General features: G+C 41.6%; 2 protein-coding genes across 2 annotated transcripts; one reads left to right on the top strand and one right to left on the bottom strand.

Annotated features, from left to right (window-relative positions):
* Positions 381-2,620, bottom strand: LOC104771487 (probable inorganic phosphate transporter 1-3). The gene is made up of 3 exons (XM_010496018.2): positions 2,530-2,620; positions 1,906-2,326; positions 381-1,789 (listed from the first exon to the last, which is right to left on the bottom strand). The coding sequence occupies exons 2-3, from the start codon at positions 2,304-2,306 to the stop codon at positions 637-639; spliced, it is 1,554 nt and encodes a 517-aa protein (XP_010494320.1). The 5' UTR covers positions 2,307-2,326; positions 2,530-2,620; the 3' UTR covers positions 381-636.
* Positions 5,928-9,302, top strand: LOC104772759. Its single transcript, XM_010497338.1, has 2 exons — positions 5,928-7,784; positions 7,845-9,302. The coding sequence occupies exons 1-2, from the start codon at positions 5,928-5,930 to the stop codon at positions 9,300-9,302; spliced, it is 3,315 nt and encodes a 1,104-aa protein (XP_010495640.1).

The following is a 17,559-nucleotide window of genomic DNA, read 5'->3' as shown; positions in this document are numbered from 1 at the left end:
ACTACAGCCGAACAAAACTCTTCACTATACGATACGCATTCCAAGCAACTCTATATCACGTCTGGCGTGAAAGAAACAATAGACGGTACGGAGAAACTCACGCATCACCGGCTGTCTAGTTTCACTCATCGACAAGACTAATAGAAACAGATTCAGCTCCATCCGGAATAAGGGCAACCATGCTTACGACGAAGAGCTCTGCAAATGCTTTGAGCATCGTTTCCCATAGTTCTCATCATAATTACAGTCTCTTTGAACTTATCTGCTCAGTTTTCTAACTCAATTGTTTCAGCATTATAGTAACATTCATTTTAAAACAGTTTTTTTGGGTTTTAAATAAATTTACATTCAATTCAAAAAAAAGAAGAAATATAAAATTATTAAAATAAAAATATTTTCATTTATATTACATGTGCCGTTGTTAAGAGGCGAAGACTTGTTTTACCGTACAAAACATAACATGAATTTGCTTCTTAGTAGTTCTTTGAAAACGGGTCAATGGTTACACTTACATACTAAGAAAAATCAAAAAGCAAACGTAGAGGTGCACAATATCATATCACAAAAAAAAAAAAAAATGAAAAATCAAAATGACAAAACGAATAACAAATATATATTAACAATATGACGGAGTAATCATTTCTCAACCTCAGCTTCACCGGAGAGTTCTTCAAGGGACTTGCCCTTTGGCTCAGGGACAAGGAATGTGAAGAGCATACCAATAAAGTTGATAACACCAAGCATGATCAATGAGTTCTTGACTCCAATACCCGGTGGGTATCCTGCGTCTGTCTTGGCTGGATCCTGTGATTGAGCCGCATATAGGAACCCGAAGGCTCCAACAATGGCTCCAGCCTTACCTGTCGCAGCTGATATTCCGTGGCATGTGGACCTTAATCTAGCTGGGAAGATCTCAGCAGGGACAATGAAAGTGGTTGCATTTGGTCCAAAGTTAGCGAAGAAAAAGGTGAGGGAGTACATAATCACGAATCCAATACGGTTGTCTGGTTTGATCCAGTGGTTGTAAGGGAAGGCAATGGCAAACATAAATACCGTCATGAAGAAGAATCCCATTAGCTGGATTGCAAACCTTCCCATGATATCAATAAAAGCCACGGTGAACCAGTACCCTGGGACAGTACTGCAAAGCGCGATGAGAGTCTGAGCCCTAGCGATCTTGAAAACCTCATGAACAGCATTCATGGTGCCTGCCTTTGGAATCCATCCAATGGCCGAAAAAATATCCTTTTGGAACAAATTTTGGCTGTAGAAAGCAATGTCAAGCAAGAACCAAGTTGAGGTACACCCAAGGAGTGGAAGCCCGTGGCGCCTAAGGAATTCCTTGGAGAACAATCCATAGTTCAGTTTTGGGTCCTCCGCCCTTTCTTCAACTTCAAGCTCTACTTGTAAGACTTTGGACATGTCTTTTGTTGCTTGTTTAATGTCCTTGGCAACTAAAGCAGTGTAACGAGCGGTTTCAGGCATCTTCATACGCCAATAGAAGGTCATGGCCGCAGGTATAGCGCCAAACATGACAATGATACGCCAAATGTAATCAGCTTCCGGAGGCGTTGAGAGAACCCTGTCTTGGTCATAGGTCGGCGATGGAAACTGTTTGTCGAAAATGGAAGAGACTGCAAGAGCCACAAAACCACCAGCCAAGATACCGACACCTTGCATAGCAAAGACGGCAGCGATGAAAGCCCCACGAGTCTTCTTGTTAGCATATTCAGACATGATGGTGGCTGAAAGAGGGTAGTCACCTCCAATGCCAAACCCGAGCCAAAACCTATACATAACCGTTTAAATGTTAATAATTATATTTATTTGTTTTTGTAGGTTTCAACTATCATGTGTATGATCTCATGTTCATGGATAAAATAGTTTTGACCGTGATAGTTGTACCTGAAAAAGCAAAGAGTGGTCATGACACCCTTGGCTTGGTTTCCAAAGGAGAGACCGGAAGCAATAGAACACACGATCATCATGATCAAAGTGAGACCGTAGACCTTTTTCCTTCCTAGCTTGTCACCAAGCCATCCGAAGAAGAGCTGACCAGCAAGAGTCCCACAGAGGGCCACACCATTGACTGCTGCTGCAACATGAGGGGGAAGGGAGCCAGGCTTTGCTGACTCCGGATTGAAGTAGTAGAGGCGTCCTAGGAGCTTCGTCACCAAGGACACACAAAAAAGATCATAGGCATCCGTAAAGAAACCCATACCGGCAATGACAATCGCCGTGAAATGATAAAGTTGCGTCTTCGCAACATCGAGTGCTTTTAGCACTCCTAGTTGCTGGTCGGCCATCTGAGTCTCTTTTGTCTCTCCTGTTTTCATGCAGTAAAAGTAAAAAGTTACGTAAATTTCTTTTTGTAATACAATTTCTTTTTTCAAATTTAAAATTTAATCTAATTATAACAGAAGAGCTTTTGTCGTTATACATATAATGATATAAATAATCAAATCATTTAAACAAGTGCAAATTTATATTTGAATGAAGATCATATTATAAATTTGTACGTAATCTTACCCTCACGTTTTGTTGATTGGTGTTGGAGGACGAGGCAAGAGAGAGAACTATCGAGATTGAAAGAGAGAGAGAGAGAGAGAGAGAGAGAGAGAGGTGGTGAGGGTTGTGATTGTGGTGGCTGAGACGATCGACATTTATAGAGAAGATCAGAGAAGCATAGTCTCCGGCATCTTAAGGGTATATCCACATTTTAATTCAATTTTAATATTTTTTTTGCCAGCAATTTCGTCACTTATCTATCTTGCTCTTCTGGGTAATTGTATGGTCTGCACATAGTGTACCTTCCTTTTAATAATCGTTTATTAGTGTAGATGACTTCTCCATGGTCCAACTTATTTAATCAAGTCTTGCTCTTAACAAATAGGCAAATAGCTGTTATCTGAAGGGGATAAGTTCAGGTAACAAGTACGTACGTACCCGTACAAGTTGACAATAAAAGTTGAGATGAGTTAGAATTATTATTAAATCTCGACAAAACGTAGTCCATTTTGATTCTCGAAATTACTGGGTTGACTTTAATTGTTTATATGAGTTTTCAAGTTACAAGTTTCTTTTATTTAATTACCTCTTATTTTATTGCAAACCATCTAACAAGTTATCTTATATATATGAGTATATGACATATCACGTATCTCCGTACTTAGAATAAATAAAAAATCACTGTCCATAAAAGTCAGCCTTTTTCTTAGAAGGCAAAAAAGGCTGACTTTAGTCTGTGAAATGAAAGTGAATTATGTTAAAAGTTATTTTCGACACCATGTCCAAACAATTTTAGAGCTAGATATTTGTGGGTCAAAAGTCAAAACTAACTCAAGTAACAAGGCTCCCACTAAAAAACAGCTGATCTGTTGTATTCATCATATCATACGTAGTTTACAATTTTATTTTATGCATCATCGTATATACTCCATATCAAAACTATTTAATGCAATTCTACAGTTATTGCAAAACTTATACAGTTGCCGCAAATAAATAGCTGTAGCAATCAAAAAAATATCTTATATATACACAGTTGCTGCAAAAGTCAGCGCGGTATCATTGTTGTATCGTTTTGTCGATTAATTCAACAACTGGATAAAGTCAGACAAAGCAATATTTTGAGGTTAGAGCCGAGTTGAATATGATAGTAGACTCGGGACAGTAGATAAATGTGTCCAAAGACACACCAACCGATAATTGTGATTGATGATTATTATGATTAACATTGTACAATATATATACAGGACGGTTGGATATGAACTTCACCTCCAACCTTCTAGAAAGCCCAAACAGAAGATTCTTAAGAGTTTTAGGGCCTGAAATAATGAATCTGGCCCATTTAGCTGCAGGGATAAATCGTCATTTGTGGAAAAATAGGAGGGACCCTAGGTCAATGGCCCACTATAAATACCAAATGTCGTTGTCAGGGCTATGGATCCGAAATCTTGGCAATCAGAGAGAAAATGGCTATTATTCTCGTATTAACTGTGCTTAGAACTTTGATTGCATTTTCTATAAACCAACACTTCAATTCTACGTTAATAAAAAAGACCAGCTCCGATTTTTTCCCACTAATATTTCTATTACTTTTATTGTCGATTCCTTACATCAACAATTTGGCACCCAACGTGGGGCTGAACGGAATCCTTTCTTTTGACGAATAGAATTTGAAGGCAAAAGCGTTTCTGGAAAACCAGAAGCATGTCTCAAACCGATCTCTCAAGTAACAAAGGCGTCGACTCTTCCGCGCCACGCTCTTCCGCAGCCCACGTCGTGTCTCCTAGGCCTACCATATGGGGGTGCACCCGTGCGAGGACGAACCAGCTCCAAGGCGTTAACATGACCGAAGCAGCTACGGTCGAGGACGCGACACTCACTGACCGCATAGCCGTTGGTGCTACGCGCGTCGCTCCAACCAATGGTGTAGCCGTAGGCGCTACGCCCCCTGTTCGTGTAGCCGTTGGCGTCAATCCAACCGACTGTGAAGCCGTAGGCGCTACGCGCGTCGCTCCGACCAATGGCGTAGTCAACGGTGCTATCCCTCCTGATCGTGTAGCTGCTGGCGATACTCCGACCAACCGCGAAGCTATAGGCACTACGCACGTCACTCAACCTCATCACACATCCGCACGTGTTACTATCAATCAAGCCGCGCTCGAAGAAGTCGTACGAAGGGTCCTGGACCGAAGGAGCGGCCAAGCAGCGCAAATGGCGTCTCAAGGGCAAACCAACCATGCAAGGTGCCACAGGCGACGATCCGAAGCTCGACATGAACGGGATGAAGAAACGCTGGCAGCGCACACACCGCGCGCTGAACACCACGTCAACGGAAGGCCCCGACTCTTGTCAGTCATCGTTGGACCTAACGGCGAACAGCCAAGGGTACGTTTCGTGACAACCCAAAACTTGACGGATCAATGCACCGAACCGAATCAGTTTGAGGACACCGAGAAGTGCGCTTTACAGCGAGACCTTCAGCAGATGCAAGTTCAGCTGAAGAAGATTACATCTCAAATGTACCGTGCAACAAGCGTGGCACTAGAGCTGGAAACCGTGTTAGCAGAGGCGCGACGTTCGCGGTTCACAAAAAGAGTCTCGGGAGTTAGAGTCAGGCACAACCCAGACAATAACAAGAACAAACCAATTCCGTATGATGGGAAGGGAGAGCCCACAGTCTTTCTAATATCGATGGCCATCCACATCAATCGGTCATATTTCTCACCTGAGGAAGAAGACTCGGGAAGCTGTCAATTATTCGTCGAGAGTCTATCTGGCGAGGCGCTGAATTGGTTTTCAAGACTTGAAACCAACTCAATCGATCGATACGAAGTGTTGATGAGCGCATCCATCCAGCATCACCAGTGTTTCATGCACGTGCCTACGTCGAATACCGACCTGTGAAGAATGTATCGGAAGCCTAACGAATCATTACGGACTTTCATGGAAAGGTTTAAAGGTGTCGTCTCCCAGCTCGCCATAAGCGACGGCGCCGCCATCGGTGCATTGAAAAACACGCTCGCTCATGGAACCAGATTCAAGGAAGACCTAACAATCCTGCCCGTCACGAGTTTGGGTGAAGTGCTCGCACGTTCAAACTGATACATCCAAGTCGAGGAGGATGTTAGAAACCCGGACCAACCAAATGTGGCGGAAAAGGCGCCCAAAAATTCCCAAGCTCATAAAGCAAAGTTGTAGATAAGTACTACGAGCCACGCCAGCATAACAATAGGGAATACGCCAGGGACGAGAAAGGAAGGAAAGCGACGATGTTCGCTATCGATGGAAAAGAGCAACAGCAGAGTAAGCCCTGAAATAAGTTCTATCGTGAATCCGACGGTCCTAGCTACAAAGGCAAGCGCGACTACTGTGAATTCAACAAATTTGGCGGACATTCCACTGAAGAGTGCAAAACAATTCAAATGCTACTCCTTCACAAGTACCAGCGAGGTGACATCGATGTAGAGCGAGAGCGGCAAAGGGTTAACACACACAAGGATAACCCGAACTGCTTGGCAGATGAGCAGCAACATGACAGGGAGCACATACCTCGTCTTCCAAAACGAACTCATGACACAGGAGACCGTGACGACGCTCCATTCCCTCGCCGAAGGATCAACATAATCATAGGCGGATTATCTACATGCCGTGATTCCCTTCGATCAATCCAGGCTTACTGTCCCAAGGAAGAAACGAAGCGCAACTGGCCCTCAAATAGCAGCACTGCCAAGAAGCCTTCTGACCCTATAATCTTCACCGACGAGGACGCAGGCAACGCAAGCCCAAACAACAATCCGCTGGTCATGGAGATGGTGATTGGAGAAAGTTTGGTGACAAGGATCCTTATTGATATCGGAAGCTCGGTGAATGTGAAATTCAAGGACATGCAAATCCAGATGGACATCGATCTCCGCAACACAGTCGCTGATACGCAGCCTATGACAGGATTCGACGGCAATACCATCATGACTGTTGGAACCATAATTCTCCTGATCTACATCGGTGCCACGATGCAATGCTTCAACTTCGCAATTGTGTATAAACCCATTGTCTACAACGTCATTCTGGGAACACCATGGCTCCATAAGATGCGTGCTGTCGCTTCAACTTATCATCAATGCGTTAAGTTTCCAAACACGTACGGTATCTACACATTGCGCGGAGATCCATTGATGGCGCGAACGTGCTTCATCATTGAGAAGAAGATGGGAAATGCAAGGGCGTTTGTGACTGCTGAATCAGCACCGCTGCGAGATCCACGCAGACCACCTCCGGGAGAATCTGTGATCCAAGTGAACATCGATTTTTCCGATCCCAATTGCTGTGTAATCATTGGCGCCGAGCTACCATTAGCACTGAGGGACGAGCTTGTCCAGTTCGCGTGGACGATAGATCAGATGAATGGAATCGACCATAGCATAACTATTCACGAGCTCAACGTAGATCCAACTTACAAACCTGTGAAGCAAAAGCGTCGAAAGCTCGGTGTGGAACGCACAACTGCGGTCAATGACGAGGTATGGAAGCTACTTGATGTGGGATCAATCACTGAAGTTTGCTATCCGGATTGGCTTAGTAATCCAGTTGTGGTTAAGAAGAAGAACAGAACGTGGAGAGTGTGTGTCGACTTCACCGACCTCAACAAAGCCTGTCCAAAAGACAGTTTTCCTCTTCCGCGCATTGACCAACTTCTCGAGGCCACGGCCGGAAACAAACTGCTGTCTTTCATGGATGCGTTCTTCGGCTACCACCAGCTAATGATGCACAAAGATGACCGTGAGAAGACCGTGTTTATTACTGAACAAGGCACTTTCTGCTACAGAGTCATGCCTTTTCTGTTAAAAAATGCGGGAGCAACGTATCAAAGACTTGTGAACCGGATGTTTGCAAGCCAACTTGGTTGGACCATGGAAGTCTACATTGACGACATGCTTGTCAAGTCAGCTCGAGCATCTGACTATGTCACACACTTGAAGCAGTGTTTTGAGATACTCAACAAGTACAACATGAAGCTTAACCCGGCTAAGTGCACATTTGGTGTAACTTCCGGAGAATTCCTGGGGTACTTCGTTACAAAACGCGGTATTGAAGCTAATCCAAAACAGATTTCAGCAATTATCAATCTTCCTTCCCCAAGGAATACCCACGAGTTGCAACGTCTTATTGGACGAATTGCCGCGTTAAACCGCTTCATCTCCCGTTCAACAGACAAATGCTTACCGTTTTATCAGCTCCTTCGCACAAACAAACGTTTTGAGTGGGACGAGAAATGCGAATCGGCATTCAAAGAAGTAAAGGACTATCTCTCATCTCCACCAGTACTCGCCAAACCATAACAGGGAGAGACGTTGTATCTTTACATCGCAATATCTTGTTCGGCCGTAAGTGGCGTGCTTGTAAGAGAAGATGGTGGCGAGCAAAATCCTATCTTCTACGTGAGCAAGACTCTCGATGGCGCCAAACTTCGATATCTGACTCTTGAGAAGCTTGCATATGCGGTCGTAATATCAGCTTGCAAGCTCCGCCCCTACTTCCAATCTCACACTGTCGAAGTCTTGACGAATCAGCCTCTACGAACAATTCTCCATAGCCCAAGCCAGTCAGAACGCCTAGCGAAATGGGCAGTTAAGTTAAGCGAGTACGATATAGAATACAAGAACCGCACCATTGCCAAGTCACAAGTTCTCGCAGATTTCCTCGTTGAACTCTCTCCCAAACTCGAAGATGACTCCCCTCAACCTGAAATATGGACACTTCACGTGGACGGCACATCATCGAAGTTGGGCTCAGGAGTGGGTGTACGCCTAACCTCTCCAACAAGAAAAATCTTGGAGCAGTCGTTCTGTCTTGCATTCTCCGCTTCAAACAACGACGCTGAGTATGAAGCATTAATCGTTGGATTGCGTCTCGCGCACGGAATCAGAGTAAAAAAGATCCAAGCTTACTGCGATTCTCAGCTGGTCTTGCATCATTTTAGTGGAGATTATGCAGCTAGACACGAGCGCATGGATGTCTACCTCAAGGTCGTTCGCGACTTGTCCCAAAAGTTCGAGTTCTTTGAGCTCGTCAAGATCCCCCGAAGCAACAATGCTCCGGCTGATGCACTCGCGATGCTTGCTTCTACATCAGATCCTGATCTCCACCGAGTAATACCTATAGAGAACATTGATCACCCAAGTATTGACGTCAACTTGTTGCCCCCCGCTCCAGCCAAGTTTCTTGAAGTTGCGCCCTCAGCGGACACACCAGCAAACCCGAGCAACGTCTTAGCAATTACCTCAGCAGTCACAAGACCAGCCCCAGCGGCCACAAATGCACCCACCCAAGCTATGCCCTTTGCAGCTCCTGATATCTCCGCAAATGATGACTGGCAAACTGAAATCATTAGGTTCATCGCAGATGGAATAATCCCAACAGACAAGTGGGAAGCAAGGCATATGCGGGTTAAGAGCGCACACTACACGACGTTGGACGGCAACTTGTTTCGTTGGGATGCAGCCGGCGCTCTTCTCATCTGCGTCAGCAAGAAGGACGTCAACGATATCATGCGAGAAGTTCAAGAAGAAGCTGGCGGAAACCACTCTGGCGGCCGCGCTTTGGCACTCCGAAATTCACCGCAATGGTCACTTCTGGCCAACCATGGTTGCCGATTGTTCCGCATTCGCAGCCAAGTACGAAAAATGTCAGCGTCACGCACCGTTCATCCATTCTCCGACCAAACTTTTGCGAACAAGGTCACCACCCTACCCGTTCATGGGATGGGCGATGGATATTGTCGGTCCTCTAATACCATCTAACCAAAAGAAGTATCTCTTGATCATGACGGACTATTTCACCAAGTGGGTCGAAGGAGAATCGTATGTCTCGCCCAAAACGAATGAAGTCCAGAACTTTGTTTGGACGAACATCATATGCTGGCATGGACTCCCATACGAGATCATATACGACAAGATCCACAATTCATCTCCCTAAGCTTTGAAGGATTCTGCCCTAGCTGACGGATACGCCTGAGCATGTTGATTTTCATATATTTTACCCTGTTTTCCCTTAGTATATTCACATTTTTTGCATCTTTTGCTATCCATTTTGGCCATTATTGCATAGCTTTAGGACTAATCATGCATTAGAGTATAGTTGTATTGCATTTGCATCTTTTCATGCATAATCAGATGATTTTGGAGCTTAAGGAGCATGGAAGCAATGCTGAGGAGAAGTGAAGCAGTCATGAGGGGAAAGCAAGATAGTTAAGGCTGAAGAACCAAGGTCCGGAGTCCCACTCGACCGCCCACTCGACCAGACACTCGACCGTGTGCAGAGTGGGACTCGACCGAGTGGAAGGAGCACAAGAGGAGCCAACTCGACAGGTCACTCGACCGAGCACCGGGTTGAGTTGGCCGAGCCGCCTAGCTATTTTGTCTTTTAGCATTTTTAGGCGTTCCACTACTATATAAGGGCTTGTACCCTGCAGCTACCAGAGAGCCCAGCTTTTTAGATAGTCAAAAACCTAGTGTTTACTCTTTTGGGAATTATTACTTTTGCACTTTTATTTTCTTAGATCGTGTACCTTCTTTTGAAGGAGAAAACATAAGATTCTTGGATTTTGTTAGTTCCATAACTTTCAAGATATTAAGAATTCGTGTTTGATTCCTTCTTCAATATTGTAGATCTTTGCTTTATATTTCTATTGATGCAAGTTTCAGTATTTTTTGGGTTTATGACTTTGATGTTCATCATGAGTTCTTGTGAGTAGTTGCTTAGGATCTTGAGGATGGGTTAGGCTGGCTTGTGTTTGAGGTTTGTTTGATTTGGTCAAGCTTGATTGTAGTAGATCTCTTCTAGGCTAGATGTTCTTAATGCTGATCCTATAACTGAGAGGGTAGGGTTTGATTTCAAGCATCTTAGCATCACACCAATGTGTAAGGAGCATAGATAAGGCTAGATCTAGAGTTTATCATTAGGCTTGCTAAGAGATTAGAGGTCTTGTTTGGTATTTGACATATTGCTTAATGTCTGCTTGTGTAGATTCTTTACTTTGTGAGAACAATTCTAGAGATGCATGAGTTTGATCGAGAGTGGATTAAACATGTCTTAGAAAATATTGTCTAGAGATTAGCTCAAGTTGTTTGAGATTTGTTGACCAAGTTAGATGACCTCAATCATTAGTCCAGCCCATGAATCCCTCCTCAAGACCTTCCTTGTTTATTGATTTCTTAGTCTTAATCCTGCTGCTTGCTTGTTGTTTGATTCGCTTTCATATTGCTCTGTTTTTCTTGTATTGCTCTGTTTTTCGTGTTTGTCCAGCTCGACCCTGCACTCGATCTACACTCGATCGAGTGCTTGCTCGAGTTCATCCCCAGAACTTTCGTTTATTCTTTCACTACAAGAAAATAATTTTATTAAGATGAAATATTTAGTCACAATACAAAGTATTTAGTCACAATATAAACATTGTTACGAATTTGTGACGATTTTTGAATGGTTGCAATACAATGGTCACAAATTTTTATTTGTAACAAAAACGTCACAAGAGTTGCAACGAATATATTAGTAACCATTTTGTCATCAATAACTACGACACCAAAAAGTAACAAAACTGTCTTAATTACAGACTAACAAAACGTCTTTAAATCGTCACAATTCGTGTTTAAAATAACGTTTTAATTATGTATCTTATTGTTACGAAACTATAGTCTCAAATGGTCACAAATGATAATTAGAAATTTGTTGCAAAATTTTAACAAATACTCAAAAATCATGATATTTTGTGACTATCGTAATGTCCAATTTTATCATTAGAAGTTATTTTCAAATGGTGTTATTAATAAAAATTCATTGCATATGATAAAAATTATAACTAAAAAATCAATCTCAAAACAATATTATTTTTTAAATTTATTATCATACAAATTTTTTATAATCATAAACATTAAATATACATTATAAGCTATCTTTATTCATAAAAAAAAAAAAATCACAAATTCGTCCAGATGAACATATTCGATGATAACTTCCATGTTATAACTCCTATGGAAACGATTTCAGGCTTTCTGGAAAGGTAAGACTCAGATCTTTCCAACGGTTGGTAGATCAGCTTCTGGTTAAATTTGTAGCAGTGGAAAACGATTTCACAAGATGACTGATGTTAATTCGCGGATCTGCGCAGAATAGGTTTGAGAAAACATGTATAACTTTTAATCTACAAAAGGGGTTACAAAATCCTTTAGGGAAAACTTACATCTATGGGTTGGGAAATTGCTCACCAAACTTCATCCATAAAAGAGTCCGTTTACCCCTTATTTTCCACACTCTCCTAGAGCATGTAAGATCTGTCCTTAATCTCAATTGTGGGTCCTTGTTCTCTTTCTCTCAAATGGTTCACTCTCTCTCTCTCTAGGTTATGGAGGCACGAAATTATAAAGAATAAAACCCTAATCATCTCTTAAATAAGTCTTATTAAATTAGGGTTAGAGACTTGACTTAATGGGCTTTGTATAAATGATATAACAATTTATACTATTTTATGACTAATGTTTACTCATTTTTATGTCACAAACTGTGACTTGCATATCTTTTATAAGTTCATAACTAATTTGCAACAACATATTGGTCACAATGTAGTCATAAGAGTGACAATTAATATTATCGTAGCATATTCGTCACTAATTGTGACAAACTTTTGTTACTGAGTTTTTTCGTCATAATATAGTGACGAATATACTATGAATTTGTTACAAATAAACTTAGTCATAATATCGTATTTAAAGTGTCACAAATTTGTGACGGAAATTTTTTGTCTCAAAAATACGTCTCAATAAACTTATTTTCTTGTAGTGTTTGTAGTTTTCCTGTCTTATCTCTTGTCTCATTCTAGTTGCATTTCAGTAGCATTCACTTAGTTTCCTGTTCATTATGTGCCTTGCATTAGTTCATTACTTGCATTACCATTCTATTTTTGTTCTAGCTTCATAATTGTCATAATCATTCTGTTCCATTTACATTTAGCATCTAGTTCTAGTAGCTTTTACATTCTGCATTTTACATTTCATCATAGGATTGTTAGTGACAAACATCCTTCATATTTGGCTTCACTTAGACATATATGCACATCCTGATTGCTTGCAAACACTCAGGTTGGATTGGCACCTCTTATACTACAACTGCATAAGGGGAATTGAAACACTCTGCCATCCATTCATTCATATCTCACCATTCCATACATTCATCATATCACACCCACAAACATTTGTGTTTCACAAGTCAACTCCGAGATACCCAGGGCAACAGACAAGCAGAGGCAACCAATAAGACCATACTCGCTGGAATTAAAAAACGCCTTGACGCAAAAAGGGGCTCTGGGTAGACGAACTCGACGTCGTCTTGTGGTCTCACCGAACTTCCTCGCGAACATCCACCGGACGAACCCCGTTCTCCCTTGCATACGGTATGGAAGCACTCGCACCAGCCAAAGTTGGGATCCCGACGCTCCGACGGTCTATGCTTATTCACAATCCAGAGTTGAACAAAAAAAAGATGTGTGATAGACTCCTTTTAATCGAAGAAGAGCGTGACCAGGCGCTACTACGCATTCAAAACTATCAGCAAGCCGCTGCAAAATTATACAACAAAAAAGTCAAGTCTCGTCACTTTTCCGAGGGCGACCTCGTCCTCCACAAAGTGTATGAAAACATGGCCGAAAAGAACGCGGGAAAGCTCGGCGCGCATTGGGAAGGCCCTTATTTAGTTTCCAAGATTGTCAAGCCAGTCGTCCATCAGCTACGCGAGATGGACGGCACGCCAGTCCCGAGATCATGGAAATCCGCCAACCTCAAGCACTACTTCCATTAGTCCGCTAACCACCAAAAAAAAAAAACAGCTCCCACCGAGCATTTACATGTAATATCAACTACAAATTGTTTGAACCCTTTTGAGGGTACGTAGGCAGCCTTTCACGAGGCGCAACTATAACATCAATAAAAATATATATTTTGAGCAATCAATTGATTTCTACACTGACGTCCTGGCCTGGCGCACAGTTCTACGTTCCGCATGAATGTAATGGTGAAATAATCCATACTTTACTTTGGTAAAGAGTAAAAGCCGAGTCCATACTCACAAGCGCTCCGCATGGGTGCAGTGGTGAAATAATCCATATCCTCACTTTGGTAAGGATTTATAAGTCGAGCCCAGACTCGCAAAAAGCTAGCAGAGAGCAGAGCGAATAAGCCGAAGACCCCGACTCGCACACTCGCAACTCTTGCAGCATCTACAGCGTAAGCCGGTCACGCTGACCGCACCTAACTAGTACGACAAGTCCGTCTTGTCTACTCTCAGTGTTATGGGGAATAACATATCCATGGTAAGCTAGGAGACGTCCTGCACCACAAAATATGCCCTACAACGACAAAAACATAAAAATTCAAAAGCAACTTCATCATAATGTAGAAAACAAAAATCGGCAATAATCAACTTTTGCGCAAAAATCACCAAGTTCATAAAGCAAAAGCAATCGAGTTCGCAATGACAGAAAGAAAAATCCAAAAGCAAGAACAAACAAGCAATAACATGAGGACATATTACTCGTTAGCGGCATCATCCGCGCCTCCATCAGCAGCTTCCGGGAATGGCTCCAGATCATCGTCAGGAAGCGGTGGCACCACAACCCCGTCCACCTTCGCCTGATACTCTTCCTAGCTGGCTGCAAGGCGTGTCATCCTATCCTTGGGAATTGAGACGCCCCTGTTAATCAACGTCTGAAGACACTACCTAATCCTAATCACTTGCCTAAGAGTGAGTAAGTGGGGCTGTCTTTCGCGCGTTGCAATCACTTGCGTCCTCAAACGGTGATGAGATAATGGCCAGCTCAACCAAACCACACGGACCTGAGGAGCAGCTTGAACCTGAGGAAGCATTGGAGGAGCAGCTTGTACCGGAGGAAGCATCGGAGGAAGCGTTGATCGTTCCGGCGGGTCCTCTAACAAGGTAAAAATCCAGGAGGTTTAATCAAGCCATCAATGGTCTACTTAGGGAGCTGTACAAGAAGCAAGAATACATGGCTCAAGCCATCCTAATGATGATCACAGCCTAGGGTGTTCGATGAAGGGTTAAGTGTTGCTTATGCACTCTTATTTCCTTGTCAAGTTTTGTCCCATTGGGTTTTCTTGACAAGGTTTTTAATGAGGCTTAAGTGACACTTTCAAGCCCCCTTTATCACCTCATTTCGTGGTCCAAGGCCCATCTCTTTTCTTTGGCCCATTTTCTATTTTCTTTGTTCAAACTTTGCATTTATTGCTTTTGTATTTTTGTAGACATTGTGCATGAGCTTGACCTTGTTAATGCTCTTACATAATTTTCTCTTCTCTCATCTTCTCCTTCGTCCACCCTTCTCTATTTAAACTCTTTATATTTCTCATTTGCTTCTCATCAAACAATTTAATCAAAAACTTTCTTTTTACTTGTTTGATCAGAGAAGTGTGTAGTATCTCCTCAACTTGTTTACTTATTAGTGTGTCATATCTAAGTTGTAATCAAGCCTCTAGTCTAAGAGATCTCCATCTCTCTTAGAAGTACTCTTCAATCCCCTTTAAATCCGCTGCAATTCCAGCTCTTCACCTTCTCTGCCGTTCATTTATCCATTCCGCTGCATCTTCCACCCATTCATCTTCATCATTTCGTTCATCTCTCTTCAAGACCTTGCAAAATGTGTCCTTGGGCATAGATCCTCATCCAGGAGTCTATCATGTGGTATCAGAACCACTTTGCTATCAGGTTTTGAACTTCCAATCGCCACTCTCTGTTTTTCTCAGATTTTTTGTTCATCTTGCAAACATTTTATAAAATGTTTTACTCTTTCAAAAATTACGAACTCAATTGCATTTAGATCATCTTTGAGTCTATTATTTTTGAAAATTGATTTCAGAATTTTTTGAACCGTTTTTATATTTTTCCAGATCGGTTTTTGGAACTATTTACTTGTTGGATTTTTGTCCTTTGTTTTTCAGGTACCATGATGACATCCAAAGAGGAAGATTCATCCACTTCTAGCTTGGAAAGGAGAATTACGAAATCAATCACAGCTGCTATGGCAACAATGCTCGACAAAAAGCTTGGTGCTCTAAATCAAAGGCAACGCCAAGATCTTAAACCCAAACCACCATACGACATATCTAGATCAACCCGGAGCAGCCAACATAAAATCTCTCACACTCCCAAATCTAAATCTGTGAATTATTATAAATTTCCACTTGCTCATAAACTCTATAAATTTCCAGGAAAAGGAGACTATCTTGAGTGGGAGAAAAATATGGATGATTGGTTCTACAACAAGGAAATCCCAAGAAAGGAGAGATTAGCTTTTGCACTGACCCAACTCACAAATGGTGGTTGCAAGAAGTTGATGATCCTTGGCAGTGTCGTGCCCAGGTTTATCGGGGCTTAAGGCGGACTTATATTGGAGATCATTTAAACATTTATTTAAAAAGTAAATAAATATTAAAATTCAAAATTATAATAAAATAAATATTAAAAATTTAAAATTATAGTAGTAATTTTTCAAAAAAAAAAAAATAATCTAAAAAACTTAAACATAATCGCTCTTCCTTCTATTTCAATAAACTCTTTCACCAACTTCTCATAATCTTATTTCTTTTTGTTTCACGATCTTGCTCGATTCATTCATAATTTAGAGTATTATTTTCCTTTTTGTATATTTTTAAAACATATGTATATATATATATTCAAAGGAGTCGTTCATGGATTGTTTAGAAAATAATAATACTCTCAAAACCATAATAATACAGCATATTTTTCAGGATTGAGGGTTAAAAAAAACTATATATTGTGGGGGCCTGAGGCAAATGCCTTTTTTCTTACCCATAGGCACGGCCCTGATCCTTGGTATTACAAGGAGCCATATATCACATTTTTGAGAGATCTTAAGAAGATTCTAAGGAATAAGTATGCTCCACAAGCGCTGGAATGTGTTCCCCAAGCCAATGGCACAATCCAACCAGTTCCTGAAAAGAAACGAGCCTTATTCCCAGATCAAAAGAAAACCCCAATATCCGTGGAGGCTAAGACACAATCAGATCTTTTTGAAGCGTGATAACTCTCTAATTTACATGTTTTAGACACCTTTTCTTGTCCATATTCTGCATTACATATACCCTAACATTAGCATTTTTGGGTCATTAACTGTAGGAATTTGCATTTAGGCCATTTGGGGTGCTGCATTCTTGCATTTATTTGTTTTTGATGAAAACAGGTGCTTTAGAGTCTAAAATGGGGGAAAACAAGGTGAAACCCGAGCATGTACCCGAAGGAGTTATTGTGCAAGAAGAACAGTCCGAACCTCAACCCGATCAAAGAGGATCTAAGAGCAGGAAGAACAACCCGAAGACCTACCCGAGGAACACCATCGTGCAAGACTGAGCAGTTAGGTTAAAAGGGTTTCCATATATAAACCCCCCTCTTCTTCCCCACGCCCTAGCACGCCGCAGACACTCAAAACAGAGAGCGAGAGCTTTTGAGAGAGAGACTGAGCGATTCAAAAACAAAATTTTCACTTGTTAGAATTCATTTTTATTTCTTTTGCATTTCTTCTTAGATTTTGATTCTGTACTCTTCTACTTTTAATTTATTTTCAATACAATGCAATTTTCGTTCATTTGTGTTTTTATACTTTCTACTATGAGATCTGAGTAGTAAATTAAAGTGTCTAGGGATGGGATAGATAAATAGGTGTTCTTGATCGGTTGATTAGTTAGGATGTCTTAGCTTGAATGTTTACTTAATATAAATTCCTTTCTAGATTGATGTTCTTAATGCTATTTTCATACCGAGAGGTTGAGACTAGATCTAGAGTGTTTTGCCATCGAGAGATGTTGTTGAAATGCTTGAATCAATCAATGCTAGAGATTTACTCACTTAGCCTAAGAGATTAGATGTGTAAGGAGTTTATTGACAATAATGAATCGGTTTGTAATGCCTGCTTGGTCATGTTTCTCCAACGAGAGTTGGGTAGGGGAGGGACCAAGGTTGATTGTTTCTATCACGAGA

This window comes from Camelina sativa, chromosome 20 (assembly GCF_000633955.1).
Source record: "Camelina sativa cultivar DH55 chromosome 20, Cs, whole genome shotgun sequence".
Lineage (NCBI taxonomy): Eukaryota > Viridiplantae > Streptophyta > Magnoliopsida > Brassicales > Brassicaceae > Camelina > Camelina sativa.
This window is presented reverse-complemented; position numbering and strand designations above follow the sequence as displayed.